Genomic DNA, 27174 nt, shown 5'->3' with positions numbered 1-27174 from the left:
ATGAGCGTCTGATTCCGCTATCTAAAATACACAGCGGTAATGAGCGCCCGTAGGAATACCAATAAATATAAATGAGTGTATCCTGACGCAATTAACTGCTCAAGCAACACAGTACTGTAGATCATCGGCGATAGAGAATCTGTGTTGTACTTTACGAGAAGGGATCACTGCTACTGTACCATTTACACACCTACAGTATCACCGCGACTGCAGTTCTCTATGATTTTCAAATACAGCATACTGTAGTATTGTGTTGCACGTTTATTGTAACCTGACCTCCCTCCTCTGTCTACTGTATGAACTGTGTAGGCTGCCAGGGGGGAAGGGGGTTGGGGGTAGGGAGAGGCAGTGGAAAATACCGTGCTTTGCGATATGAGCGTCCGAGTCCACTAACGGCATAAACGAACACCAGTGGGAAGGAATCGCTGCTTGCATTACTTTTAAACATGAACTTGTGTATCTTCCATGCAGCGAAGTGGACTAGCGGTGAAGGCGCCCCACGCTGAGAGTCCCGGGTTTGATTCCCAAAGTGCCAATCTATATATTTTTTCCCCCTGACATTCACTTTATTAATTTTTATTTCTTTGTAATCCATTGTAATACATTCAATGGAAGGGTGCACACAGGTTTCACATAAATCGGGGTTAATCTGCAGGAGCGACTCATTCCGCTCTCTAAAATACACAGCGGTAATGAGCACCCGTAGCCATACCAATAAATATAAATTAGTGTGTATTCTGACGCAACTAACTGAGCAACACAGTACTGTAGATCGTCGGCGTTAGAGAATCTGTGTTGTACTTTATGAGAAGGGATCACTGCTACTGTACCATTTGCACATCTATCAAAGCGACTGCAGTTCTCTATCTGATTTTCATAAACAGTACAGTATTATGTTGTACATTTATTGTAACCTGACCTCCCTCCCTGTCTTACTGTATGAACTGTGCAGGCTCCCGGGGGAAGGGGGGTGAGGGTAGGGGGAGGTGGTGGCTTAATACCGTGTTCTGCATTATGAGCATCCAAGTCCCTTAATGGCATAAAGGGGAGAGGTGGAGGGAGGAGGGGGGGATTAACCAGCGGAGTTCAGAGACGCTGTCGAAAATATTGTCTGTCGGGACCCAAAAAAAGAAACCAATAAATAAAAATAATGTGTACAAAGCAATGGTCCATTGACGTTCGGTTTATGTGAGCTATTAAATTCAATTAAAATGGGATTAAATCTTAATATCTCCGGTTCTGAGGGTCCAATCAGCTCAGAATCCAGATTGGTATGGAAGGGGAGATGATTAGCTACCGGAAGATACCAACCCCAAGTTTCTGAGACCCCCACAAGGCTCATGGCAAGTGTCGGAACCCATGGTGGGTCTGAATTAACAGGCCCATTATAAAACAAGGTGAATATAGATACTATGCTCAGTGCGCATTAATTGGAGCAGCTTAGTGATGTATCAAGGTGACCTAGAGGTAACTCTCTAGAAAATACCTCCAACCCAGCAAGTGGGATAAACGTGCAAAGAAAAAAATGGTACCAATACATACACCTAGCGCATCAAATGGAAATTGAAGAGCCACTATAACCAGTAGTCCTCATGTATGAATTTCCCCAGAAAAAAACAATGAAAAGTGCATATAGTGAAGCACAATTTTCACAATGTACATGGAAGTTTTTCCGATTAAAAAACATTTATTGTACACATATAAAACATTGATTCACACACAGTTAAAAGTGTGATAACAGCAGCAGGATAACACAAAGTGCAATGTGTCTAGCAGCAATTAGGATATCCACACAGGGAGTCCAAATGGACAATTACCAGATTTAGATGAAAAGAAGGCATATAGGTATAAAGTCCACAGCAACTGCAGCGGCTCCTTCACCTTCCGTCCGATAAAGAGTCCAGGATCTCCCTCCAATGGTCAAATAGATATAGCCCATTATAGGCTATGGGAAAATGGGTCCACTTTGCGTCCAGATATCTCTGGTTCTGGGTGTCCCAGAGACATGGGACCGGTAACCATGCAAGAGGAGACTCTTGGCTTTCGGGGCAGACCAACCACTAGTTTATGTCCGCCCAGCTTGCACGGGATGCAGGGTTTCTGGCTAGATAGAACATACAGTACAGAGATGCTAAGCACTGTGATTTGGCATCCAGGAACTTAGGGAGGAGCTTTTATCTCTCCCCATTATACTTATAAAGATAACATTTGCCGCTGTAGCCATTACAGCAGAGTACGTTACAAGCTGTTCGTGCTATTAAGTACTCAAATAGAAAATACTGTACAGAGATACTAAGGACGGTGATTTGGCATCCAGGAACTTAGGGAGGAGCTTTTATCTCTCCCCATTATGCTTAGAAAGATAACACTTGTCGCTGTACATTACAAGCTGTTCATGCTATTCAGTACTCAAATGCAAAATGCTGTACAGAGATTCTAAGCACGGTGATTTGGCATCCAGGAACTTAGGGAGGAGCTTTTATCTCTGTCCACTATACTTAGATAACACTTGTTGCTGTAGCCTTTACAGCAGAGTACGTTACAAGCTGTTCGTGCTATTTAGTACTCAAATAGAAAATATTGTACAGAGACGCTAAGCACAGTGATTTGACGTCCAGGAACTAAGGGAGGATCTTTTATCTCTCTCCATTATACTTAGAAAGATAACACTTGTCGCTGTACGTTACAAGCTGTTTGTGCTATTTAGTACCCAAATACAAAATACTGTACAGAGACGCTAAGCACAGTGATTTGGCATTCAGGAACTTAGGGAGGAGCTTTTATCTATCCCCATTATACTTAATACTACGGGATTTGGACGCTCACATATCCCTAACATCAATAGACCATACTATACCTATAACACGTTCGTTTGCGTCTGTAAATGCTGTACTATTTGCGTCTGTACTGTATGTAATGTTATAAACTGTATGACATACTGTAGCATAATGAGACGCACCAGTAAAGTAGTTCTTACACTGTAGTTCACTATTGTATTTTAATGGAGACCACATGCATGCGCATTGGTGATTTTTCAAAAGTGACATCTGGTGGATGATTGCAGGTATTACACTCAAAGGTAACGCCAAATGCTCTGTGCGCCTCCCTACGACTAGGCGCGCCTCCTTGTGCCCAAGCACGCTGCGTATGCCCGATCGCGACTAACGCCTCAGCAAGCCAAGATAACGGAGGACCCATCTGTAATAACATCACTGAAGCATGATCAGCCTTTCGCTAGTGAATTGACAGGATGCATACTGATTGGGTAAAAAAAAGATAAACATTGTATTTTTAAATGTGTTCACTTTGAGCAAAGGGAATGGGGAGGAAAGCATGTCTCATAGGCTTTCTCAGATTAAATTGTGCTAGTCCACTGGTGAATTGATGGATCTTGTAATTTTCTTGAACCTTGTTAGCTAATTATCTTACAGACCTGAAATGTGCACCTCTTTGGGCCTCCTATATATGGGTGTTAAAATGAAGCGCTCAGGGTGTGACCCAATTTCTGTTACAGGCTCGCCTTCTGTCACTTCAGTGCATGAAATGGTCACCAGCATTAATGCATGGGGCAATATAATAATAACCTTCCAGTTCAGTGCCCATTGCATGCTTTGTACAGTCCAGTGCTAATGACAGAGGTAAAATCTGCTGCAGGACCGGCAGCTGCCATCAGTGGTGACCCAAAGCCCTGCTCCCTTCTGATGTGCCTGCAGGCAGCTGGCTTCCATCTCCACAAGGAATGTGTAACCGCAGAATGCCATGCATGTCCACATTCTAAACCTCCAGAATTAAAATCTGCCTGAGTGGCTGGAAAGGGACTCTGATGATCTCTGGCTGTCTTAGCGGCATGCAGTGGAGGTAGAGGAGGTGTCCAGCCATCGGTGGTGGTAGGAACAGGGGTTGCTCTGCATTTCCTTGGGCATTGAGTTCAAAGTTTGTGGAGTGACCCCCCCAGCTACACTACTTGCTTGATACACTTTGCAAACGCTCTTTAAAGGTTCTATTAAAAGTGAGAACAAAGTACAAGGTGTTTGTATATTACCCTAGTACACAATAATACATATCTCTTTACTGGGGTACAGTTGCTGTAACAGATTATAGTCAGCGACACTACTAAATGGGTGGTCTTCAGTATGCCGAATGTCGGGATCCCGACGCACAGTATACCGGCGCCAGAATCCTGACATTCGGCACACCGACAGCTATTCTCCCTCGTGGGGGTCCACGACCCCCCTGGAGGGAGAATAAAATAGTGCGGTGTGCGTAGCGCGCCACCGTGCCCGCAGCGTTGCGAGCACAGCGAGCCCGCAAGGGGCTTCTTTGCGCTCGCCACGCTGTCGGTAAGCCGGCGGTCGGGCTCCCGACGCCGGTATGCTGGTCGCCGGGAGCCCGAGCACCGGCATACCGTACTACACCCTACTAAATGATCTCATATAGGTTTCTTTTTTTGTGTGTGAAAATATTTTGTCAGGCACAATAATGTATCAAAACAATGAATGTATGAAAGGGGATTTGGTGGTTTGTATAGATGCAGTTCCCGTAATTGTATTGCAAGTGATGGTGACTTACATTATTAAAATTTTACAGCACATGCATCCTACTTTAAGGGACGGCAACCAAAAAGATATCTGCTTTCATTTCTAGTACTACACCATACATAATTTCACTGTGTTATAACATATGGAAATATTCTGAATCCCTATCTTAGGGTACAGGAAGGACTACTCTGAGGTAACATGGCAGTGGTGTGTAGTCAAAATGTTGAGATTCGGAATGCCGACAGGCACGATGCCAACAACTCATCTTAGTGTTAGGGCTTAAGTGCACTAAAAACACTAGGCAGCAATTCTCATGTTCGGAATGTTGGCGTTACACATGCCGACATTTTGCTCCACACCCATGGAAGCCTGTGTTTCTGGTGTTAATGATATCTGTCACAGATCGCTCAGCATGCAGGCCAATCTAGCACCGGCGATAGCGACGCGCAGGGCCGTGCATCACTATCGCTGTGGGGCATACACACGGAGAGATCTAGTCAGATTGCTTTGATTTTAAGCACAGATCTCTCCGTGTGTACCCCGCTTACGGGAAACTGGGGCAGATGTATTAAGCCTGGAGAAGTGATAAAACGAAAAGTGGAAGGTGATAACGCACTAGCCAATCAGCCTCAATATGTAAATTGACCGCTACGAGCTGATTGGCTGGTGCGTTATCACCTTCCACTTATCATCGCTTTATCACTTCTCCAGGCTTAATACATCTGCCCCAGTGTGACCACAAACTAGCAGCACAGTGCTAAAATGAGTTCCACTTCTTCCCTGTGAAGTCAGTTAGAGCGGAGCGTTGCATTGCCTTCTGTCTTATGTGAGAGGGAAAATGAATCTCTGGGTTGCTATAAATAAAGGCAAAGTGAATGGCCAGGGCAGAAGGGAACACGTGAGAGGATGCAGTCTCACATTTTCTGGCCCCTGCCCATAATAATGTAATAATCTCCTACTGGCATCCTTGCAGCCTGCAAGGAAACACTTTCACATCAAATTATGTTTTCTGTGCAAGATGATTAGTTAGCTGTTTTATCCATTTATAGTCAAATTAAAAGCTTGCTGTGCTGCGGAACATACCTGTGCAGATCTCTGTTACAGTTGTGTTGCTGCCATTGAATAGAACTGATTGCCTTGCTTTATTTATAAGTGTTTCATTTAGGAGATGAGCAACCTGGTTGGATAGTTGTAGTAGAACTAAAAGTCCCAGCATATCCTGCCAATCAGAGGTACTACAACAGCTTCCAAAGTCTGATCTATTTTTTTCAGGGTTGGAAAAAAAACTGATTAAAAAAAAACAAAAAAACAAAAATTTTTTTTTAAACCAAATTTTTTTTTTTTTTTTGCATTAACGTTTAAAAAAAATAAAAATGTAATCTGGTTTGTTATAATACTGTGAAACATTGCTATGTATTAGAAACCTTAATCAACCAAGTTTTAATGCTTTCTAACATTAACAGTCCAAAGTAATTAGGCTTTGATATGATTTATTTGAAATCTTTCGATAAAACCAATTTTAGTCTAAATATAATTAAAACATGCAAAAGTGCTTTTCAGAGAAACGCTGAAACACAAAAAAAGGAGTTAAGTATTAGCACTGTATATGTCACTGGCATTAAACATTTTTGAATAAAAACACTAGTTTAGATGCCTTTTCAGTTCCCAGTCTGTTTCAAAGCTTCAAATGAACTAAACCAAAAGAAGAAAAATTCTTTCTACACTAGCTGAAAATGATGGAGCAGTCAGAAGTTGGGGGAGAAGCTTGATGCTAGGCAGATTTAGTACCTCTCTTATCTGATTCACCACCCTATATCTTTGTTGTGTATGTGATTTACTGCATTGGTTCAGCTTACTTAGATGAAGACCACAAGCAACAAGAATGTGGAATAAAAACAGGGATTCCCTTACAATAGGCTATTTTTTAAGAAGTCACGGTGTTGTGCCTGTAGTCACAGCATATTAAAAAAAAAAACAACATTTGGTTTAAACCAATGCGGTTTAAACCAGCCAACCGTGATTTTTTTTTTTTAATGTATATTTGCTGTAAAATCTTTTATAAGTGTGTGTGTGTACACACATTCGTAGATAATACTGTTTGCGGTGTAGCTTCTAATTAGATATATATTTTAGCTGATGATAGTATACCACCAACTGTTCAAATATGTGATGGGAGGTTCTATATATATGATATAAGTGTAGAGAATATTTGGAGCCAGTGGTAGAGGATCTTATGGGCATATGTATCCATTAGATACACAAGAGGGACAGTTGGGATCCAAAGTCGGGAGCAGTATTTCTCTACTTTCCCCATTCTACAGACTTAGTAGCTGACATTACGGGAATTGCTAGTACTTGTGTTAATCTTGTTGATTTTTCTTAGAATTGGTTAGGCCAGGAGTTATATCGATAAGGGCAATCTGATTGACTGTTTTTGGTGTTGCAGGATAGTGATGCATTAAAGGGCAAGAACGAGACCACAAAAGACAAAGTGGATTTTGTGGTTCCTCCCTCTGCTAAGAAGACCAGAACAGAAGGAGACATGAAGCCTTTGGTTATGCCGGTATCTGTACCGGTTAAATTGGATACTGGGCGTGATGAAGAAAGGATCCAAAGGACAGTAGTGTCTGAAAGGGAGCCCTTGCCATCTATGCAGTCTGTAATAGTGACACGGCACCGAGCCGGCCAGACAGATATGCCAGCACCTTCACTTCAGGTGAGCCCATTACACCTCTCTGTAGGGTTCTATCAACTAAATAAGTGGACGTCTGGTCTACTTAAGGGGTCAGTCCAGTTAGCTTTGAGCTCACTCGCAGTGCGAGTAAGTGCGGCTGTATGGCCCACTTACGGTACAAATGGACTTACAGTTTTTAGATGCAGCCCCTTAGATGGGCTTGCCTATGGGGCTGCATACAAAAACCTGCGAGTCCGGGCTGAGATCGAGCCGTGAGGGGGGCGAGTAGCAGTGGTGTTCCAACGGCAACTCACCCCCTACACAGCTAATTGGATTGAGCGCTTTGTGTTTATTTTAAAGCGCCATTATCATCTACCTCTTACTAACCTGGCAATTACTTTGGCCTAGTAAATCTCAACTCCATTCCTCAAGTCCCCCAAACAGAGATCATGTTTTCGGTCAGTGGAGACAGATAGTATAATTACCATACCTCCCAACTTTCTTCACAAGGCAATCGGGACTCCCGCATGGCCTCAGTAAAGGGGCGAAACCTTGCAGAATGCAGTGCTCGCGAGCCACGCCTCCCTGTGAGCTGCTGGTATGCCCCTAGTCCCTCTGACTGCCATAAATAGATGTTGAGCTGTAAATGATAGAGAGCCCCACAACTGCCCCCCCCCTCCCCCCCCAAGTGTCCTGCAAAAATCAGGACAGTTGGGAGGTATGAATTGCTGACCCACCAAAATCGATTACCTCACCTATGCATGATGAAAGAAATCCAGAAAACATGACCTGTTGGGGGTTACTTGAGGGTTAGAGTTGAGATCCACTGATCTACCCGTAACCATGGGCTTTCTCTGTGTAGCCGCTTTTCTGGGACTCTGCCACATCTGTATTACACAGGGAGTTTAAAAAGTCCCTCCGAGTGAGTGCTATCTCTGGCTGCAGATCTTCTGTACAGCCACGGGAGGCTAGAGGCGGACAGTGGGAAATCACGGAGCCGCCAGAGGCCCTGCAGCCAGGCCGTATTTCCTGTAAATAAAGTGTTTAAAAACAATTATGTTGTCACATTACTTAGCACACACATTTTGTGTGGGGAGATTTGCTTAGCACACAGTCACTGCGTTGGGACTTTTTGAATTCCCCGTAGAAACAGCTATCCACCTGTATTCGCCACTCAGTGGTGTGGAGTGGGATTGAGAAGGAGAAGTAATCAAAAGCATTCTCTCCAGTTTTGACCAGGAGCAACCTGGGAAAATAATTAGTACATACAGCTGTTTGTGGAGCTCTTCTGAATAAAATCCCCCCCCCCCCCCCACAAAAAAACACCCCCACAGCCAACAAGCATTTTTGTCAGTCTCCTTAAGTGAAAGGGAAAAAAGGTGATTTGTTGCAAGTCAGCAGTACATAGTGAAATAATGGTACTTTCCCCTTTATACTCCCCAACTCTGCCAAGGTCCAGTGGTCTTAGCCCTTTAGTCTGTGCTCTGGAGATGTGGTGCAGAAGCCAGCAGTTAGTAGCTGCAAGTTAAACTGTGATACAGCTTGGATAAAACAGTATGAGCCATGTACAGGTGGTAGGAACGTTACATTGTAGTTAAGCCTGTAGCTACAGCATGGGGAGTACATAGACCCTCTGGACTTTTAGCAAGATTTTTCATTTACTGCCCATCATCTCTTATGTATTGGTAACTGTTATCTTCACACCTCTGCAGCTCGGTGAGACCCCTCCATCGTCAGAAGGGGAAACTCTGTCCCGGAAGCCTAAGCAACGACCAAGACCTAAACCACTGTTCATCCCTCCCAAACCTGGCACATTTGTAGTTCCAGTATATTCCAATATAACTCCTTACCAGAGCCACCTGCGCTCACCTGTACGGGTTCCTGAGCACCTCAATGACAGAAACTTTGAGTTGCCTCCCTACACACCACCTCCTATCCTCAGCCCAGTGCGTGAAGGGTCTGGACTTTACTTCAACGCCATCTTGTCTGCCAGCACACATTCAATGCCCCCATCGATCACCGCAAAGAGCAGCACAAGAACCCTGCTGAGATCCAGTAAGTGTTTCTTATTTCACAAGATAATCTGTTGAGATGGTCAATCATTGTGCCAGGCTGTGCTTCCCTGGTGATGATGCCATATTTACACAAATGTCTCATGTTCAATGTAGATTACCACACGTGCATCTAGCTTGGGCGTAATAGTCACCTATGAGATTATTCCAAATTGGCCTATACTCATTCATGTTCCTCCAGTCTGAGGCATGAGTACAGTGCTCTGAAACAGGAGCTGCTGCTGTAGAACTACACATCCGAGCATGCCTTGCTGCAGTTTTATCATGCCCTACCAGCAAAACTGGCATGGTGTGTGGGAAGTGTAGTTCCACAGCAGCTGCAGTGCTTACCTCTGTTCCAAAAGATGGTGTTTGTTACCCTTGTGACCAGAATGATCTCTCTCCTCTTCTGGCATGCATTCATTCATAGCCGTGCCGTGGTTTTCCAAGGAGTATGAATTGACTGACTGCATAGTTCCACCATTCTCATAAAATAGGGGGCCAGTGTGGTTTTCTTAAAGCAGTTCTTTCATGTAGCTGCCAGCTACAACTAAACAGACCATTTTACTAAAATATTAACAAACCATCAGCATTTTCCTGACGTTATTCTGTTACTAGAAAACGTCTCCAAACCTGAACGCTGGAGGAGAGGGAGGTCTTGAGAGTCTAAATAAGCTGCAAAAATCCTTCACATGGCACCTTAATGTCCTGGTGTCAGGACACTGTCTGATGTCTGTGGATCATCCGTACTGTCTGATGCAGTGCACTGCGCTTTGTATGGACTGGTTTCTTTGCAGCCGTGCTGATTCTGTGTTTGTTACTGAATAATTGCCACTGATATTTGTTGCCCTACAAGAACAAATACAATTCACTGATAATACCAGGAAGATGTATTATTTATTGTCGGTTATTGAGCCCTGTGGCTTATCTATCATGCTGGCCACTAGAGGACTGCAAGTCTGGTATCATAAGGGGCTTATCACTAAGATACAAATGTCATGTATAGTGAATGTTACATTACTACTATTTTGTCCTTTAGCAGTGGTACTAGCACCAGTAACACTGGACTTGGTGCAGGGGTGCACGCAGCGCCGATTCAGACGCAGCTGGCCAATGGTTTTCGCACTGCGCAAGCGTCTGAGTCACACTACGTGGTGATTATTGTGTGATGGCGGTCACAGATAGGATTAAGACATAGAGTGATAGACAGCGGGCATTTGGAGGAGGTAATGGAGTGGCAACAAAAAGAAATCCTGCAGATGTCGCGACCGTTTTCGGGCGTATGTGTCAGTGACTGTGCCTACCGATGCAGAGTCACTGGTCCCGATGTCTCAGTTCAGGCCACCATTCTGAGAAACCAGAATGGTTAGTGGTCCATTGTGCAACTGATGTTGCATCTTCATACACAAGACGCAGAACGTAGATGCTGATTGTGGATGTCTCCGTACACCACTGCCGTGACATTTGTATATTGTCGCATGGCCAGTGCGAATAAAGACGCAGCTGCGACGGGAATTATGGTCACCTCTGCATCAAGCCGACTGTTTATAAGAAGGAATAAAGGAAACATAAAAAGGAGTAAAAATATCATACCGGAAATAGAATTAAAACCAAATTCCTGCTTAAACAATGGCTAAAACCTTTGTTTGTTTTTTTGTCCAGTAACAGCTCCGTTTCTTATATCTGTACCAGATTGTAATAAATGGAATGTACTCTTTGTTTAGGCATTAAATATAATGATCATTGATAAGTTGTGCACGATGAGCAGTATGGATCTGGAACATGTATTGTACACCTGTGATAACTCTGTTTTGTTTGCAGACAGTGGAGAGGACATGCCACCTTTGCTCACTGTAATGGGAGAAGTAACGCCAGTTAGCATTGAACCGTAAGTCTGTAGTCTTCCTCTGGATCCTATTAAAAAGATGCTGTCTCATTGCCAGGGCATGCTACCACTGATCTAGGAGTAATTAAGCATTAAGAAGGATTCTTTTGCACTCTGCTCTAGATTCCATAAACATGGGTGATATGTTTGTGCACCCATAGTCAAATTGCATGTTTTTAGACGGAAAAGAGAATTAAAACATCTTTTGTCCAGTTCAAATATTAATATGTCCTAATTTGTCATGTGCTAGTTCAGACACCTAGTCAGTCAGTACTTGGAAATTACAAACGTGTCTTATAGCCAATTAGGAGTCTCTATTCTTGATTCAAGAGTTATTCCCATTCTGCTAACTGCACAATAGTCTCAGGTGTTGCATGTGCTGCATTTTGGGCGGCTATGATCATTTCCCAAACCTGCAACTTACCTTTCTGTACGAATGCCACGCTTGATATTAGTGTAGTTTGGAATCCTTGTCCTGCAGAAATATCCAAGCTTTTATCTGCTAATATCTCCTCTGACTCTGGAACATTGAGGTTCATCGGGATGATATTCCCAGTGCCATTGGTCCCATGCATTACCATTCGCAGTGGTTCTGTGGCTGCTCCAGAAAGTGAAATGTATTGTTTCAATAGTCCACAGAGCTATGTTCAGTATTGTCTGTTGGTGTACATACTTCAGATGTTGACTTTAGTGATGATATTGTAGGAAAGTATTTCCTCTTGACAGCTCCTCCATGCAGATAGTTTTTGTGTGAAACTGGTCGTGTGCTCCCACATGCTGGAAAACAGTCCAACTAGGGGGAGAAGCCAAACATGATGGGTTTCAAAAAAAAAAAAAAAATGATTCACAAATTCTGTGTTTTTGTGATGTAACGATTCTCCAGTCCACCAATGTGCGCCCGTATTGCTGATATTTTACAGTGATTCACAGATCAGTTTTATCCAAAGATCAGATCTGTGAATCATGAAAGTGCCCCTTTTATTTTTAAAATACTAGTAACGTACTAGCAAGTTGACTGATTGTTACCATGCATTGGCAATCTACAGCCCCGATTGGTCCGTGAAATCCAACATGTTGGGCAGCCAGATTTACCGATCCGATCACTTTTTTTAATCAGAGTCTTTTTGGATCAATCATCTCCAAAATTATTGCCCCAATTGATAGCTTATATATGGACCCTATAAGACCTAACAAGTGAATCTGGGTTCAGGGCCTTAACTGGAAGGGTGCCCCAACATTTGCACATGCAACATCCACTATTTTGTTTTCAGTTTTCTACATTCAACTAATATAAAACATGCAGATACGTCATATTAAGGTATCGCAATGTTCTACACTGAGGTCTGCTGATAGTGTGCTCTGCACAGCCTGCTGAGATTCCCTTGCCCTGCAGTAAAGAGTTCCTAGAAATGTCTGCTTACTATTATTCAGTTCTGGCAAGTGCGGAACAGCATATAACTGCCATGCCTAAGAAACGAATCCACTGCTGCACTCATCTCCCACTTGTAATAGCTGCTAATATGCACAGAAATGAAGGAGTCTATTTACTAAGCTGTGGATGGAGATAACGTCACAGCCAACCAGCTCCTGTCATTTTTCAAACGCAGCCTGTACCATGGCAGTTATGAGCTGATTGGTTGGTACTTATCTCTGTCCACTTTATCTACGTCCAAGACTTAAGGCAGCCGCAGCCTGGATTGCATGTGATATCTTGCATGTGACATATTGCATGCGATCCCGTTTCCCGCTGCTGGAGCCAGCCCTGATTTGGTGGTCGTACGTGCAGGACGTCCGATCTCTGACTCCAATGCGCACGGGACCACGCATCTGATCGGCTGTCAAACACATCCGATTTGGTCACTTTTCACCCGATTTCTCGGCCCAATCCATTGGACTTGGTGAAAAGAGGCCATATCGGACAAGTGTGTGGCCACCTTAAGTAAAGTAAATAGAGCCCTAAGTTCTCTATACAAGATGTATTCTCCTATACAGCATGCTTACATGGATAGTCTTACAACAATAGGGTATAGTTCCTCTTTGATGTAACCAGCAGGTCCTGCTGGGATTGTAATTCAGCAGCAGATGTAGGGTCACGGTTTGCTAAAGACTGATTTCAGGAATGGATAAAGCTGTTGCTGATGAAAGATTAATGCCCCTACACATCATACAGACTTTCCCGTACGGATTACGTGTGACACTGGATAAGAGCACAGCATTCAGACACTGAGGTCATGCTGCAGATTACACTTATGCAGAATACGGGACATTGTATAGTACAGTGTGCTCAGAAGAATGTATTGTATTTATGGAATCTTTCTTCTCTGAGCAGAGATGTGGTTATAGGATAAATTCTTTGTGTATGTTTTTTTTTGTGTGCTTGGTGTCCAATTGAGCCTTATAATATTCATTCTACCTACAGACGCATTAACATAGGGCCACGTTTCCAAGCGGAGATTCCTGATTTCAGGGACAGGGGTTTGGCATTCGCTGATAAACCTAAAGCTGACTTGGTCTGGTTTCCCTGGGAGGATTTGGAGAACAACCAAGGTGAGCAGGCAGCACTTGCTCTATAGAAGATCACTAATCTAAAATCGACTGCCTTATGTAAGAGTCACACACAAGTCACACACATGAGTGAGAAAGTCACAGGAGCCTGGCAGAAGGGGAGGGAGTGTGTGCTCCTGCATGGAGACATAAAATAGACCTCTGTGATAACAATAGCCTATAATCAGCATAAGCACATATCCAGTGTTGGCAAGGTATGATTAACCTATGGCCAGCTTGTACTATAGGTGTAGTGGTTCTTTGAATCTCTAAATCTACATGATATGAAGCATTAGATTGTTACCTCTTAGTACTGCGGGTATTGTGCGGAGATGCCTCCTCTATAGTGCCCAGGGTATATTTACACTAAATCCAAACAACAATATCATAAGACTAGGCGACCTGTATACAATTCCATAACATTACGTAGGACCCACACATCATTGTGACTAGGCTTGGATGTGTGGGGACAATACAAATTTGCATGTTCCCGCTGTGCCACCTATAGATTTTGATTGCGTAGAGAGTGTTGTTAAAGCGCCAGTAAGTTTCTAGCCTGGTGACAGTGTCTCTAACTCCTTGTTTCTGGTTGACAGTGGTGGAGTTGTTGACGGCAGCGTGTTCCAGCATCATGCCAGGCGGAGGCACCAATCAAGAGCTGGCGCTTCATTACCTTCACGAGTCCAAGGGAAACATTTTGGCAAGTCTGGTCACATTATCCTATCCTTTCTTGTCTGGTTTTTCCTTTTGTAACTTTACTCTTTGTTTATACAACTTTGTTTATCCCTACTTCTTATCTTATCTATTGTGTAACAGACTGGGTTGTGTAGAGTAGAGCTCTCGGGCAATATCAGAGCATAGAGACACATGCTAGAACCCTAGGCTTACTATGGGGGTCATTCCGAGTTGATCGCTAGCTGCCGTTGTTCGCAGCGCAGCGATCAGGCTAAAAATTGGCACTTCTGCGTATGGCGCACAGTGCGCACGCGCGTCGTACTTTCACAAAAGCCGATGCAGTTTCACACAAGGTCTAGCGACGCTTTTCAGTCGCACTGCTGTTCGTACAGTGATTGACAGGAAGTGGGTGTTTCTGGGCGGAAACTGTCTGTTTTCGGGGAGTGTGTGTAAAAACGCAGGCGTGCCCGATAAAAACGCAGGAGTGGCTGGGGAAATGGGGGAGTGGCTGGCCGAACGCAGGGCGTGTTTGTGACGTCAAAACAGGAACTAAACAGACTGAAGTGATCGCTAGCTAGGAGTAAGTATTGAGCTACTCTGAAACTGCACAATCTTTTTTTGTAGCAATGCTGCGATCCTTTCGTTCGCACTTCTGCTAAGCTAAGATACACTCCCAGAGGGCGGCGGCTTAGCGTTTGCACTGCTGCTAAAAGCAGCTAGCGAGCGATCAACTCGGAATGAGGGCCTATGTCAGAGATCAGAAAATGCAAGTTGTCATAACAGCAGGGGTGTGGATTATAAGATCAGCAGTGTCTAGATAGACAGTCAGTTGACGCCAGATGGTCAACAGTTATATGTTCAACAGGGTCAAAAGGTCAACATGCAAATAGTCGACACATGTTTTTGTGTTTTATTAACCCTTACCCAAGTGCCTAACCTGTGTCCTACAGCAGCCTAACCTAACCCTCCGCTAAGTGCCCAACCCTAACCATCCCCTCCCGCAGCCTAACCCTCTGCCAAGTGCCTAACCCTAACCACCCATCAAGTGCATAACCCTAACCATCCCCTCCCGCAGCCTAACCCTCTGCCAAGTGCCTAACCCATACCATCCCCTCCCGCAGCCTGACCCTAACCACCCATCAAGTGCATAACCCAAACCATCCCCTCCCGCAGTCTAACCCTAACCCTCTGTTAAGTGCCTAACGCTAACCATCCCCTCCCCCAAGACTCTAACCCTAACATTCATGAAAAATTATGAAAAAACATGTCAACCTTTTTTGTTTTGACCATTTAACTGTTGATCTTTTGATTCTGTCAACCTATGGACTGTCTTATCTATTTACTGTCTGTCTTCCATCCCTGCACGTCACTATGATGCATGGCGATATATATCTAGGAGAGAACTTCCCCTTTGTGTCTGATATGAGATGGCATGTCTAGTTACTCAGAGCCACAGCTTAGAAATTGGGAAGAACAAGTGTCATAGGATATAAACCCCCATTAAAGGTGACTACGCAATACAGGTTGAGTATCCCATATCCAAATATTCCGAAATACGGAATATTCCGAAATACGGAATTTTCTGAGTGAGAGTGAGATAGTGAAACCTTTGTTTCTCTAACGTCCTAGTGGATGCTGGGGACTCCGAAAGGACCATGGGAATAGCGGCTCCGCAGGAGACTGGGCACAAAGTAAAAGCTTTAGGACTAGCTGGTGTGCACTGGCTCCTCCCCCTATGACCCTCCTCCAAGCCTCAGTTAAGATTTTGTGCCCGAACGAGAAGGGTGCAATCTAGGTGGCTCTCCTGAGCTGCTTAGAGTAAAAGTTTAAATAGGTTTTTTATTTTCAGTGAGACCTGCTGGCAACAGGCTCACTGCATCGAGGGACTAAGGGGAGAAGAAGCGAACTCACCTGCGTGCAGAGTGGATTGGGCTTCTTAGGCTACTGGACATTAGCTCCAGAGGGACGATCACAGGCCCAGCCATGGATGGGTCCCGGAGCCGCGCCGCCGGCCCCCTTACAGATGCTGAAGCAAGAAGAGGTCCATAAATCGGCGGCAGAAGACTTTCCTGTCTTCATAAGGTAGCGCACAGCACTGCAGCTGTGCGCCATTGCTCTCAGCACACTTCACACTTCGGTCACTGAGGGTGCAGGGCGCTGGGGGGGGGCGCCCTGGGAAGCAATGAATTTACCTTATTTGGCAAAAAATACATCACATATAGCTCCTGGGCTATATGGATGTATTTAACCCCTGCCAGTTTTCCAGAAAAAAGCGGGAGAAGAACCCGCCGTGAAGGGGGCGGGGCCTATCTCCTCAGCACACAGCGCCATTTTTCCCACACAGCTCCGCTGGTAGGAAGGCTCCCAGAATCTCCCCTGCATCCTGCAACTACAGAAACAGGGTAAAAAAGAGAGGGGGGCACTTATTTGGCAAAATAACAGATATAAGCAGCTATAAGGCATAGACACTTATTGTAAGGTTGTCCCTATACATATATAGCGCTCTGGTGTGTGCTGGCAAACTCTCCCTCTGTCTCCCCAAGGGGCTAAGTGGGTCCTGTCCTCTATCAGAGCATTCCCTGTGTGTGTGCTGGGTGTCGGTACGTGTGTGTCGACATGTATGAGGAGGAAAATGATGTGGAGGCGGAGCAATTGCCTATAATGGTGATGTCACCCCCTAGGGAGTCGACACCTGAATGGATGGCCGTAATTAAGGAATTACGTGACAGTGTCGGCACGTTACAGAAAACTGTTGACGACATGAGACAGCCGGCAGCTCAGTTAGTGCCTGTCCAGGCGTCTCAAACACCGTCAGGGGCTATTAAACGCCCGTTACCTCAGTGGGTCGACACGGACCCAGACACAGACACTGACTCCAGTGTCGACGGTGAAGAAACAAACGTATTTTCCAGTAGGGCCACACGTTACATGATCACGGCAATGAAGGAGGTTTTGCACATCTCTGATACTGCAAGTACCACAAAAAGGGGTATTATGTGGGGTGTGAAAAAACTACCCGTAGTTTTTCCTGAATCAGATGAATTGAATGAAGTGTGGGTTACCCCCGACAAAAAACTGCTAATTTCTAAAAAATTATTGGCACTATATCCCTTCCCACCAGAGGTTAGGGCTCGTTGGGAAACACCCCCTAGGGTGGATAAGGCGCTCACACGCTTATCAAAACAAGTGGCGTTACCGTCTCCAGAAACGGCCGCCCTTAAGGAGCCAGCAGATAGGAGGCTGGAAAATATCCTTAAAAGTATATACACACATACTGGTGTTATACTGCGACCAGCAATCGCCTCAGCCTGGATGTGCAGTGCTGGGGTGGCTTGGTCGGATTCCCTGACTGAAAATATTGATACCCTGGACAGGGACAATATATTATTGACTATAGAGCATTTAAAGGATGCATTCCTATATATGCGAGATGCACAGAGAGACATTTGCACTCTGGCATCAAGAGTAAGTGCGATGTCCATTTCTGCCAGAAGAGGATTATGGACGCGACAGTGGTCAGGGGATGCGGATTCCAAACGGCATATGGAAGTATTGCCGTATAAAGGGGAAGAGTTATTTGTGGGCGGTCTATCGGACCTGGTGGCCACGGCAACGGCTGGGAAATCCACCTTTTTACCCCAAGTCACCTCGCAGCAGAAAAAGATACCGTCTTTTCAGGCTCAGTCCTTTCGTCCCCATAAGGGCAAGCGGGCAAAAGGCCACTCATATCTGCCCCGGGGCAGAGGAAGGGGAAAAAGACTGCAACAGACAGCTTCTTCCCACGAACAGAAGCCTTCCCCCGCTTCTGCCAAGTCCTCAGCATGACGCTGGGGCCTTACAAGCGGACTCAGGCACGGTGGGGGCCCGTCTCAAGAATTTCAGCGCGCAGTGGGCTCACTCGCAAGTGGACCCCTGGATCCTGCAGGTAGTATCTCAGGGGTACAAATTGGAATTCGAGACGTCTCCCCCTCGCCGGTTCCTGAAGTCTGCTTTACCAACGTCTACCCCCGACAGGGAGGCGGTATTGGAAGCCATTCACAAGCTGTATTCCCAGCAAGTGATAATCAAGGTACCCCTCCTACAACAGGGAAAGGGGTATTACTCCACGCTGTTTGTGGTACCGAAGCCGGACGGCTCGGTGAGACCCATTTTAAATCTGAAAGCCTTGAACACTTACATAAAAAGGTTCAAGTTCAAGATGGAGTCACTCAGAGCAGTGATAGCGAACCTGGAAGAAGGGGACTACATGGTGTCTCTGGACATCAAGGATGCTTACCTCCATGTCCCAATTTGCCCTTCTCACCAAGGGTACCTCAGGTTTGTGGTACAGAACTGTCACTATCCGTTTCAGACGCTGCCGTTTGGATTGTCCACGGCACCCCGGGTCTTTACCAAGGTAATGGCCGAAATGATGATTCTTCTTCGAAGAAAAGGCGTCTTAATTATCCCTTACTTGGACGATCTCCTGATAAGGGCACGGTCCAGAGAACAGTTAGAGGTCGGAGTAGCACTATCTCAAATAGTACTACGACAGCACGGATGGATTCTAAATATTCCAAAATCGCAGCTGATTCCGACGACACGTCTGCTGTTCCTAGGGATGATTCTGGACACAGTACAGAAAAAGGTGTTTCTCCCGGAAGAGAAAGCCAGGGAGTTATCCGACCTAGTCAGGAAACTCCTAAGACCAGGCCAGGTGTCAGTGCATCAGTGCACAAGGGTCCTGGGAAAGATGGTGGCTTCTTACGAAGTGATTCCATTCGGCAGATTCCACGCAAGAACTTTTCAGTTGGATCTGCTAGACAAATGGTCCGGATCGCATCTTCAAATGCATCAGCGGATAACCCTGTCTCCAAGGACAAGGGTGTCTCTCCTGTGGTGGTTACAGAGTGCTCATCTCCTAGAGGGCCGCAGATTCGGCATTCAGGATTGGGTCCTGGTGACCACGGATGCCAGCCTGAGAGGCTGGGGAGCAGTCACACAGGGAAAAAATTTCCAGGGCTTGTGGTCAAGCATGGAAACGTCACTTCACATAAATATCCTGGAACTAAGGGCCATTTACAATGCCCTAAGTCAGGCAAGGCCTCTGCTTCAGGGTCAGCCTGTATTGATCCAGTCGGACAACATCACGGCAGTCGCCCACGTAAACAGACAGGGCGGCACAAGAAGCAGGAAGGCAATGACGGAAGTGGCAAGGATTCTTCGCTGGGCGGAAAATCATGTGATAGCACTGTCAGCAGTGTTCATTCCGGGAGTGGACAACTGGGAAGCAGACTTCCTCAGCAGACACGATCTTCACCCGGGGGAGTGGGGACTTCACCCAGAAGTCTTCCACATGATTGTAAACCGTTGGGAAAAACCAAAGGTGGACATGATGGCGTCTCGCCTCAACAAAAAACTGGACAGATATTGCTCCAGGTCAAGGGATCCTCAGGCAATAGCTGTGGACGCTCTGGTAACACCGTGGGTGTACCGGTCAGTGTATGTGTTCCCTCCTCTTCCTCTCATACCAAAAGTACTGAGAATCATAAGAAGGAGAGGAGTAAAGACTATACTCGTGGCTCCGGATTGGCCAAGAAGGACTTGGTACCCGGAAATTCAAGAGATGCTCACGGAAGACCCGTGGCCTCTACCTCTAAGACAGGACCTGCTCCAGCAGGGACCATGTCTGTTCCAAGACTTACCGCGGCTGCGTTTGACGGCATGGCGGTTGAACGCCGGATCCTGAAGGAAAAAGGCATTCCGGATGAAGTCATCCCTACCCTGATCAAAGCCAGGAAGGATGTAACCGTACAACATTATCACCGTATTTGGCGTAAATATGTTGCGTGGTGCGAGGCCAGGAAGGCCCCTACGGAGGAATTTCAACTGGGTCGATTCCTGCATTTCCTGCAAACAGGACTGTCTATGGGCCTCAAATTAGGGTCCATTAAGGTTCAAATTTCGGCCCTGTCGATATTCTTCCAAAAAGAACTAGCTTCTGTTCCTGAAGTCCAGACTTTTGTAAAAGGAGTACTACATATACAGCCCCCGGTTGTGCCCCCAGTGGCACCGTGGGATCTCAATGTAGTTTTGGATTTTCTCAAATCCCATTGGTTTGAGCCACTCAAATCGGTAGATTTGAAATATTGGAAAGTGGTAATGCTGTTAGCCCTGGCTTCAGCCAGGCGTTTATCAGAATTGGCGGCTTTATCCTATAAAAGCCCTTACCTAATTTTTCATACGGACAGGGCAGAATTGAGGACTCGTCCTCAATTTCTCCCTAAGGTGGTTTCAGCATTTCACTTAAACCAACCTATTGTGGTGCCTGCGGCTACTAGGGTCTTGGAGGATTCCAAGTTGCTGGATGTAGTCAGGGCCCTGAAAATATATGTTTCCAGGACGGCTGGAGTCAGAAAATCTGACTCGCTGTTTATCCTGTATGCACCCAACAAGCTGGGTGCTCCTGCTTCTAAGCAGACGATTGCTCGTTGGATTTGTAGTACAATTCAGCTTGCACATTCTGTGGCAGGCCTGCCACAGCCAAAATCTGTAAAAGCCCATTCCACACGGAAAGTGGGCTCATCTTGGGCGGCTGCCCGAGGGGTCTCGGCTTTACAACTTTGCCGAGCAGCTACTTGGTCAGGGGCAAACACGTTTGCTAAATTCTACAAATTTGATACCCTGGCTGAGGAGGACCTGGAGTTCTCTCATTCGGTGCTGCAGAGTCATCCGCACTCTCCCGCCCGTTTGGGAGCTTTGGTATAATCCCCATGGTCCTGACGGAGTCCCCAGCATCCACTAGGACGTTAGAGAAAATAAGAATTTACTTACCGATAATTCTATTTCTCATAGTCCGTAGTGGATGCTGGGCGCCCATCCCAAGTGCGGATTGTCTGCATTACTTGTACATAGTTATTGTTACAAAAATCGGGTTATTGTTGTTGTGAGCCATCTTTTCAGAGGCTCCTTCTGTTATCATGCTGTTAACTGGGTTCAGATCACAAGTTGTACGGTGTGATTGGTGTGGCTGGTATGAGTCTTACCCGGGATTCAAAATCCTTCCTTATTGTGTACGCTCGTCCGGGCACAGTATCCTAACTGAGGCTTGGAGGAGGGTCATAGGGGGAGGAGCCAGTGCACACCAGCTAGTCCTAAAGCTTTTACTTTGTGCCCAGTCTCCTGCGGAGCCGCTATTCCCATGGTCCTTTCGGAGTCCCCAGCATCCACTACGGACTATGAGAATACCGATAATTCTATTTTTTTGATGGCTCAATGTACACAAACTTTGTTTAATACACAAAGTTATTAAAAAATATTGTATTAAATGACCTTCAGGCTGTGTGTATAAGGTGTATATGAAACATAAATGAATTGTGTGAATGTACACACACTTTGTTTAATGCACAAAGTTATAAAAAATATTGGCTAAAATGACCGTCAGGCTGTGTGTATAAGGTGTATATAAAACATAAATGCATTCTGTGCTTAGACTTAGGTCCCACATCCACGATATCTCATTATGGTATGCAATTATTCCAAAATACGGAAAAATCCGATATCCAAAATACCTCTGGTCCCAAGCATTTTGGATATGGGATACTCAACCTGTATATAGTCTATGAATGTGATGTATTGTTGTGGTACTGTAAGTCATGCCCACTTGTCACTCCTATGGTAAAGAGTGACAAGTGGGGAATAGCGATGTAATATTATAGAATAATGAGTACAAAGCGCGACCGCCCTAAAGACAGGATAATGGCACATTTCTTTTACAGAGTTCTTGGAGTGTAGGGTTTTCTTCCTTTCACCACCAGACACTGCTGGCAATTGCTGCTTGCTTGGCAGGGAATTACTCTGCACATGATATTTGCTATAATATAATCTGCAACTATTTTCCAGTGGTTTATGTACCATCTGTTATTACAGCAGCCAGTCAGAGGATCAGGATTATTGTTTGCATTGCGTAAAATGACAGCCTATCATCATTATATTAAACTGTGCTTTCATTTATTGTGAACAGGCTGCGCTCACTAAGCTGCTATTGAAGAAACCGAAACTGCACAGAGGCCATCCCTTGGCAAGCTATCATTACTCTGGTAAGGCCAACACTGAAGATAACATGGTTTCTTGTTGCATTCTTTTAACAAAAATGATTAAAGGGAAAAACCGATCTATATCACGGTCATGACTAATGTCTACTTTTTATTTCTATAAATGCTAACAAAAAATACTGTCCTAAACGAGACGGCAGAAAGAACCTTATTTCTCTGTGGGCTCTCCAAGGGGCAGTTGGCGTTAAGCTTGGGATATCAGCCATAGACCTAGAGGGCAAATGACCGTAATATATGGTAGTATGGTAAAGTGTGACACAGGAAAACAGTGGTGTTACGTAAGCTACGCTACAGAAACAACTGATACATTGTTATGGACATCACAAAGCCACTGTTTCACTATATACTAATAATGTGTCCCCAGTGATCTAACCTTTGTTTTATTCAGGAATAAGAACTTTACTAAGTACTTTCATTTTAATATTATTGTCCCTTTAACTGAAACTTGTATTCATTATATAAACGATGAGGGTTGTTGGAGGACATTTTTAGAAGTATTCAAATAATTTCTTTTGCTGGCTTGTATTACTTGAGTATCGGTAAATTATTTGTGGGTCCTCAGGTTTGTGAGGCTCTGTATTATTGTAGTCCAGTGTTTCTATAGAGTAATGCACCAATCAGTTCTGTATAGGTAAACACATTACTCACATTTAGATCTCCACTAGTCACTGTTCAGATATGTGCTCCTGCAACATTATCTACATACATTGGTTTACTCGTCTTATCTTTTCAGCAGTGTCTCTATACGATCTCAGCAGAGCTGTTTATTTTCATCAACCCGGGATACAGAACAGCTGCTGCCTGGATACCATAGCATTAAATCCACCAAGCAGATTTGTGTTGCATCCTAGAGCAATGGAAATAAAAAGTACGGCTATAGCAGACTAGTACATACATAAAGGAAACAAACCTCCTAAGTCAAATAGCATTTATTAAAATGAATAAGACACGAAAAAAAGAACCACAGTCATTGCACTAGCTAAAGAGAGGAGAAGAGGGGCCTAATTCAGAGTTGATCGCAGCAGCAAATTTGTTAGCAGTTGGGCAAAACCATGTGCAGTGCAGGGGGGGGGGGGGGGGGGGGCAGATATAACACGTGCAGAGAGAGTTAGATTTGGGTGGGGTGTGTTCAAACTGAAATCTAAATTGCAGTGTAAAAATAAAGCAGCCAGTGCCCAGAAACGATATAACCCACCCAAATCTAACTCTCTCTGCACATGTTATATCTGCCCCCCCCCTGCAGTGCACATGGTTTTGCCCAACTGCTAACAAATTTGCTGCTGCGATCAACTCTGAATTACCCCCAAGAGCTGACATGAACTCGGGGGGGATATGTGGTCATTCTCAAACGGGAAAACCGCTCCCAGATTACTCGGTGTACCATGACAGGAACTGGAATTCCAACATCATCTTCCAAGGCTAGTGTTTGTTTTACCTTGCCCAAAAATGCAGCACAAACGCCGACTTATTATGATCTCTGACGTCCCCATAACTTTGGAGACCATGAGATTTTCATATTTCTCTGACGTCCTAGTGGATGCTGGGGACTCCGTAAGGACCATGGGGAATAGACGGCTCCGCAGGAGACTGGGCACATCTAAAGAAAGCTTTAGGACTATCTGGTGTGCACTGGCTCCTCCCCCTATGACCCTCCTCCAAGCCTCAGTTAGATTTCTGTGCCCGGCTGAGCTGGATGCACACTAGGGGCTCTCCTGAGCTCCTAGGAAGAAAGTATATGTTAGGTTTTTTATTTTCAGTGAGACCTGCTGGCAACAGGCTCACTGCACCGAGGGACTAAGGGGAGAAGAAGCGAACCTACCTAAGTGGTGGTAGCTTGGGCTTCTTAGGCTACTGGACACCATTAGCTCCAGAGGGATCAAACACAGGACCCGACCTCGTCGTCCGTTCCCGGAGCCGCGCCGCCGTCCCCCTTACAGAGCCAGAAGCAAGAAGGTGGTCCGGAAAATCGGCGGCTGAAGACTTCTGTCTTCTCCAAGGTAGCGCACAGCACTGCAGCTGTGCGCCATTGCTCCTCATGCACACCACACACTGCGGTCACTGATGGGTGCAGGGCGCTGGGGGGGGGGGGCGCCCTGAGCAGCAATATTAACACCTTAGCTGGCGAACTGACACCATATATAGCCCCAGGGGCTATATAGGTGTTTATTAACCCCTGCCAGAACTTTTACAATAGCGGGAGAAAGCCCGCCGAAAAAGGGGCGGAGCCATCTCCCTCAGCACACTGGCGCCATTTTCCCTCACAGCTCTGCTGGAGGGATCGCTCCCTGACTCTCCCCTGCAGTCCTGCACTACAGAAAAGGGTTAAAAAGAGAGGGGGGGCACAAATTAGGCGCAGTATATATATATATTATGCAGCTATAAGGGAAAACACTCTCTATAGGTGATATCCCTGTGATATATAGCGCTCTGGTGTGTGCTGGCATACTCTCCCTCTGTCTCCCCAAAGGGCTTTGTGGGGTCCTGTCCTCTGTCAGAGCATTCCCTGTGTGTGTGCTGTGTGTCGGTACTGCTGTGTCGACATGTATGATGAGGGTAATGATGTGGAGGCGGAGCAAATGCCTGTGAATGGGATGTCACCCCCTGCGGGGTCGACACCGGTGTGGATGGACTTATGGAAGGAATTACGTGACAGTGTCAACTCCTTACATAAAAGGTTTGACGACATAGGACAGCTGGCTGCTCAGCTTGTGCCTGTCCAAGCGTCTCACATGTCATCAGGGGCTCTAAAACGCCCGCTACCTCAGATGGCAGACACAGATGTTGACACGGATACCGACTCCAGTGTCGACGACGATGAGACTAGTGTACCTTCCAATAGGGCCACCGTTACATGATTGAGGCAATGAAAAATGTATTACACATTTCTGATAATACCCCAGATACCACAAAAAAGGGTATTATGTTTGGTGACAGAAAACTACCAGTAGTTTTCCTGCATCTGAGGAATTGATATGAGGTGTGTGAGGAAGCGTGGACTTCCCCCGATAAGAAATTGATAATTTCTAAGCAGCGTACCCTTTTCCGCCAGAGGATAGGTCACGTTGGGAAATAACCCCTAGGGTAGATAAAGCGGTTACACGCTTATTAAAAAAGGTGGCACTACCGTCACGGATACGGCCGCCCTGAAGGACCTGCTGATAGAAAGCAGAAAACTACCCTTAAAGCTATATACACACACACGGGCATTATATTGAGACCTGCTATTGCCTCGGCATGGATGTGCAGTGCGGCAGCTGCGTGGTCAGATTCCCTGTCGGATAATATTTATACTATAGATAGGGACAATATTTTGCTGAAAATAGAGCATATAAAAGACGCTGTCTTATACATGCGTGATGCACAGAGGGATATTTGCCGACTGGCATCACTAATAAGCGCTATGTAAAACCATTGCCGCCAGACGGGGGTTATGGACTCGGCAATGGTCGGGCGATGCCGATTCAAAACGGCACATGGAAGTTTGCCCTAGAAGGGGGTGGAACTGTTTGGGGATGGTCTTTCAGACCTCGTTTCCACAGCTACGGCTGGGAAATCAAAACTTTTGCCACAAGCTACCCCACAGCAAAAGTAAGCACTGTATTATCAGGTACAGTCCCTTCGGCCCCAGAAAAGTAGAGGGCTAGAGGCTCATCTTTTCTGCCAAGAGGAAAAGGTAGAGGGAAAAAGCTGCAGCACACAGCTAGTTCTCGGGAGCAGAAGTCCTCCCCTGCGTCCGGTAAGTCCACAGCATGACGCTGGGGCTGCTCAGGCGGACCCGGGTACGGTGGGGGCCCGTCTCAGAAATTTTCAGCGCACAGTGGGCTCTCTCACAGGTGGATCCCTGGGTTCTTCAAACAGTATCTCAGAGGTACAGGCTGGAATTCGAGACGTCTCTCCCCCGCCGTTTCCTAAAATCTGCCTTACCGGCAACTCCCTCTGCCAGGGAGGCAGTGTTGGTGGCTATCCAAAAAACTGTATTCACAGCAAGTGATTATCAAGGTACCCCTCCTTCAACAGGAAAAGGGTTACTTTTCCACAATGTTTGTGGTACCGAAACCGGACGGTTCGGTGAGACCCATCTTAAATTTAAAATCCTTGAACACATATAACAAAAGATTCAAGTTCAAGATGGAATCGCTCAGGGCGATTATTGCGATCCTGGACGAGGGGGATTACAGGGTCTCTCTGGACATCAAGGATACTTACCTGCATGTCCCCATTTACCCTCCTCACCAGGAGTACCTCAAGATTGTGGTACCGGACTGTCACTATCAGTTCCAGACGCTGCCGTTTGGATTATCCACGGCACCGAGGGTCTTTACCATGGGTAATGACCGAAATGATGATACTCCTTCGCAAGAAGGGAGTTTTAATTATCCCGTACTTGGACGATCTCCTGATACAGGCGAGGTCCAAGGAACAGTTGGTAAGGGGGTAGCACTTTCTCGGGAAGTGCTGCAACAGCAGGACTGGATTCTCAATTCCAAAGTCACAGCTGGTCCCGACGACACGTCTTCTGTTCCTGGGAATGATTCTGGAAACAGACCAGAAAAAAGTGTTTCTTCCAATGGAAAAAGCCGAGGAGTTGTCATCTCTAGTCAGAAACCTCCTAAGACCGGGACAGGCGTCTGTACATCAATGCACACGAGTCCTGGGAAAAATGGTAGCTTCGTACGAAGAAATTCCATTCGGAAAGTTCCACGCAAGGATTTTC

At 45.6% G+C, this 27174-nt stretch overlaps 1 protein-coding gene across 3 annotated transcripts in view; it reads left to right on the top strand.

The window, feature by feature from the left end:
• MIDEAS (mitotic deacetylase associated SANT domain protein) overlaps positions 1–27174 on the top strand; it is a 153830-nt gene that overhangs the window by 110776 nt on the left and 15880 nt on the right. For all 3 annotated transcript variants that reach the window (XM_063947648.1, XM_063947647.1, XM_063947649.1), the window contains exons 3-8: positions 6985–7254; positions 8925–9267; positions 11085–11151; positions 13568–13695; positions 14289–14392; positions 22370–22445. In XM_063947648.1, the coding sequence (XP_063803718.1) occupies positions 6985–7254; positions 8925–9267; positions 11085–11151; positions 13568–13695; positions 14289–14392; positions 22370–22445 (988 nt within the window). The remainder of the gene's footprint in view (positions 1–6984; positions 7255–8924; positions 9268–11084; positions 11152–13567; positions 13696–14288; positions 14393–22369; positions 22446–27174) is intronic.

The sequence above is a fragment of the Pseudophryne corroboree genome, chromosome 12 (genome assembly GCF_028390025.1).
Source record: "Pseudophryne corroboree isolate aPseCor3 chromosome 12, aPseCor3.hap2, whole genome shotgun sequence".
NCBI classification, from domain to species: Eukaryota; Metazoa; Chordata; class Amphibia; order Anura; family Myobatrachidae; genus Pseudophryne; species Pseudophryne corroboree.
Note: the sequence above shows the minus strand (reverse complement) of the source record. Positions and strands in the feature narration are given on the sequence as shown.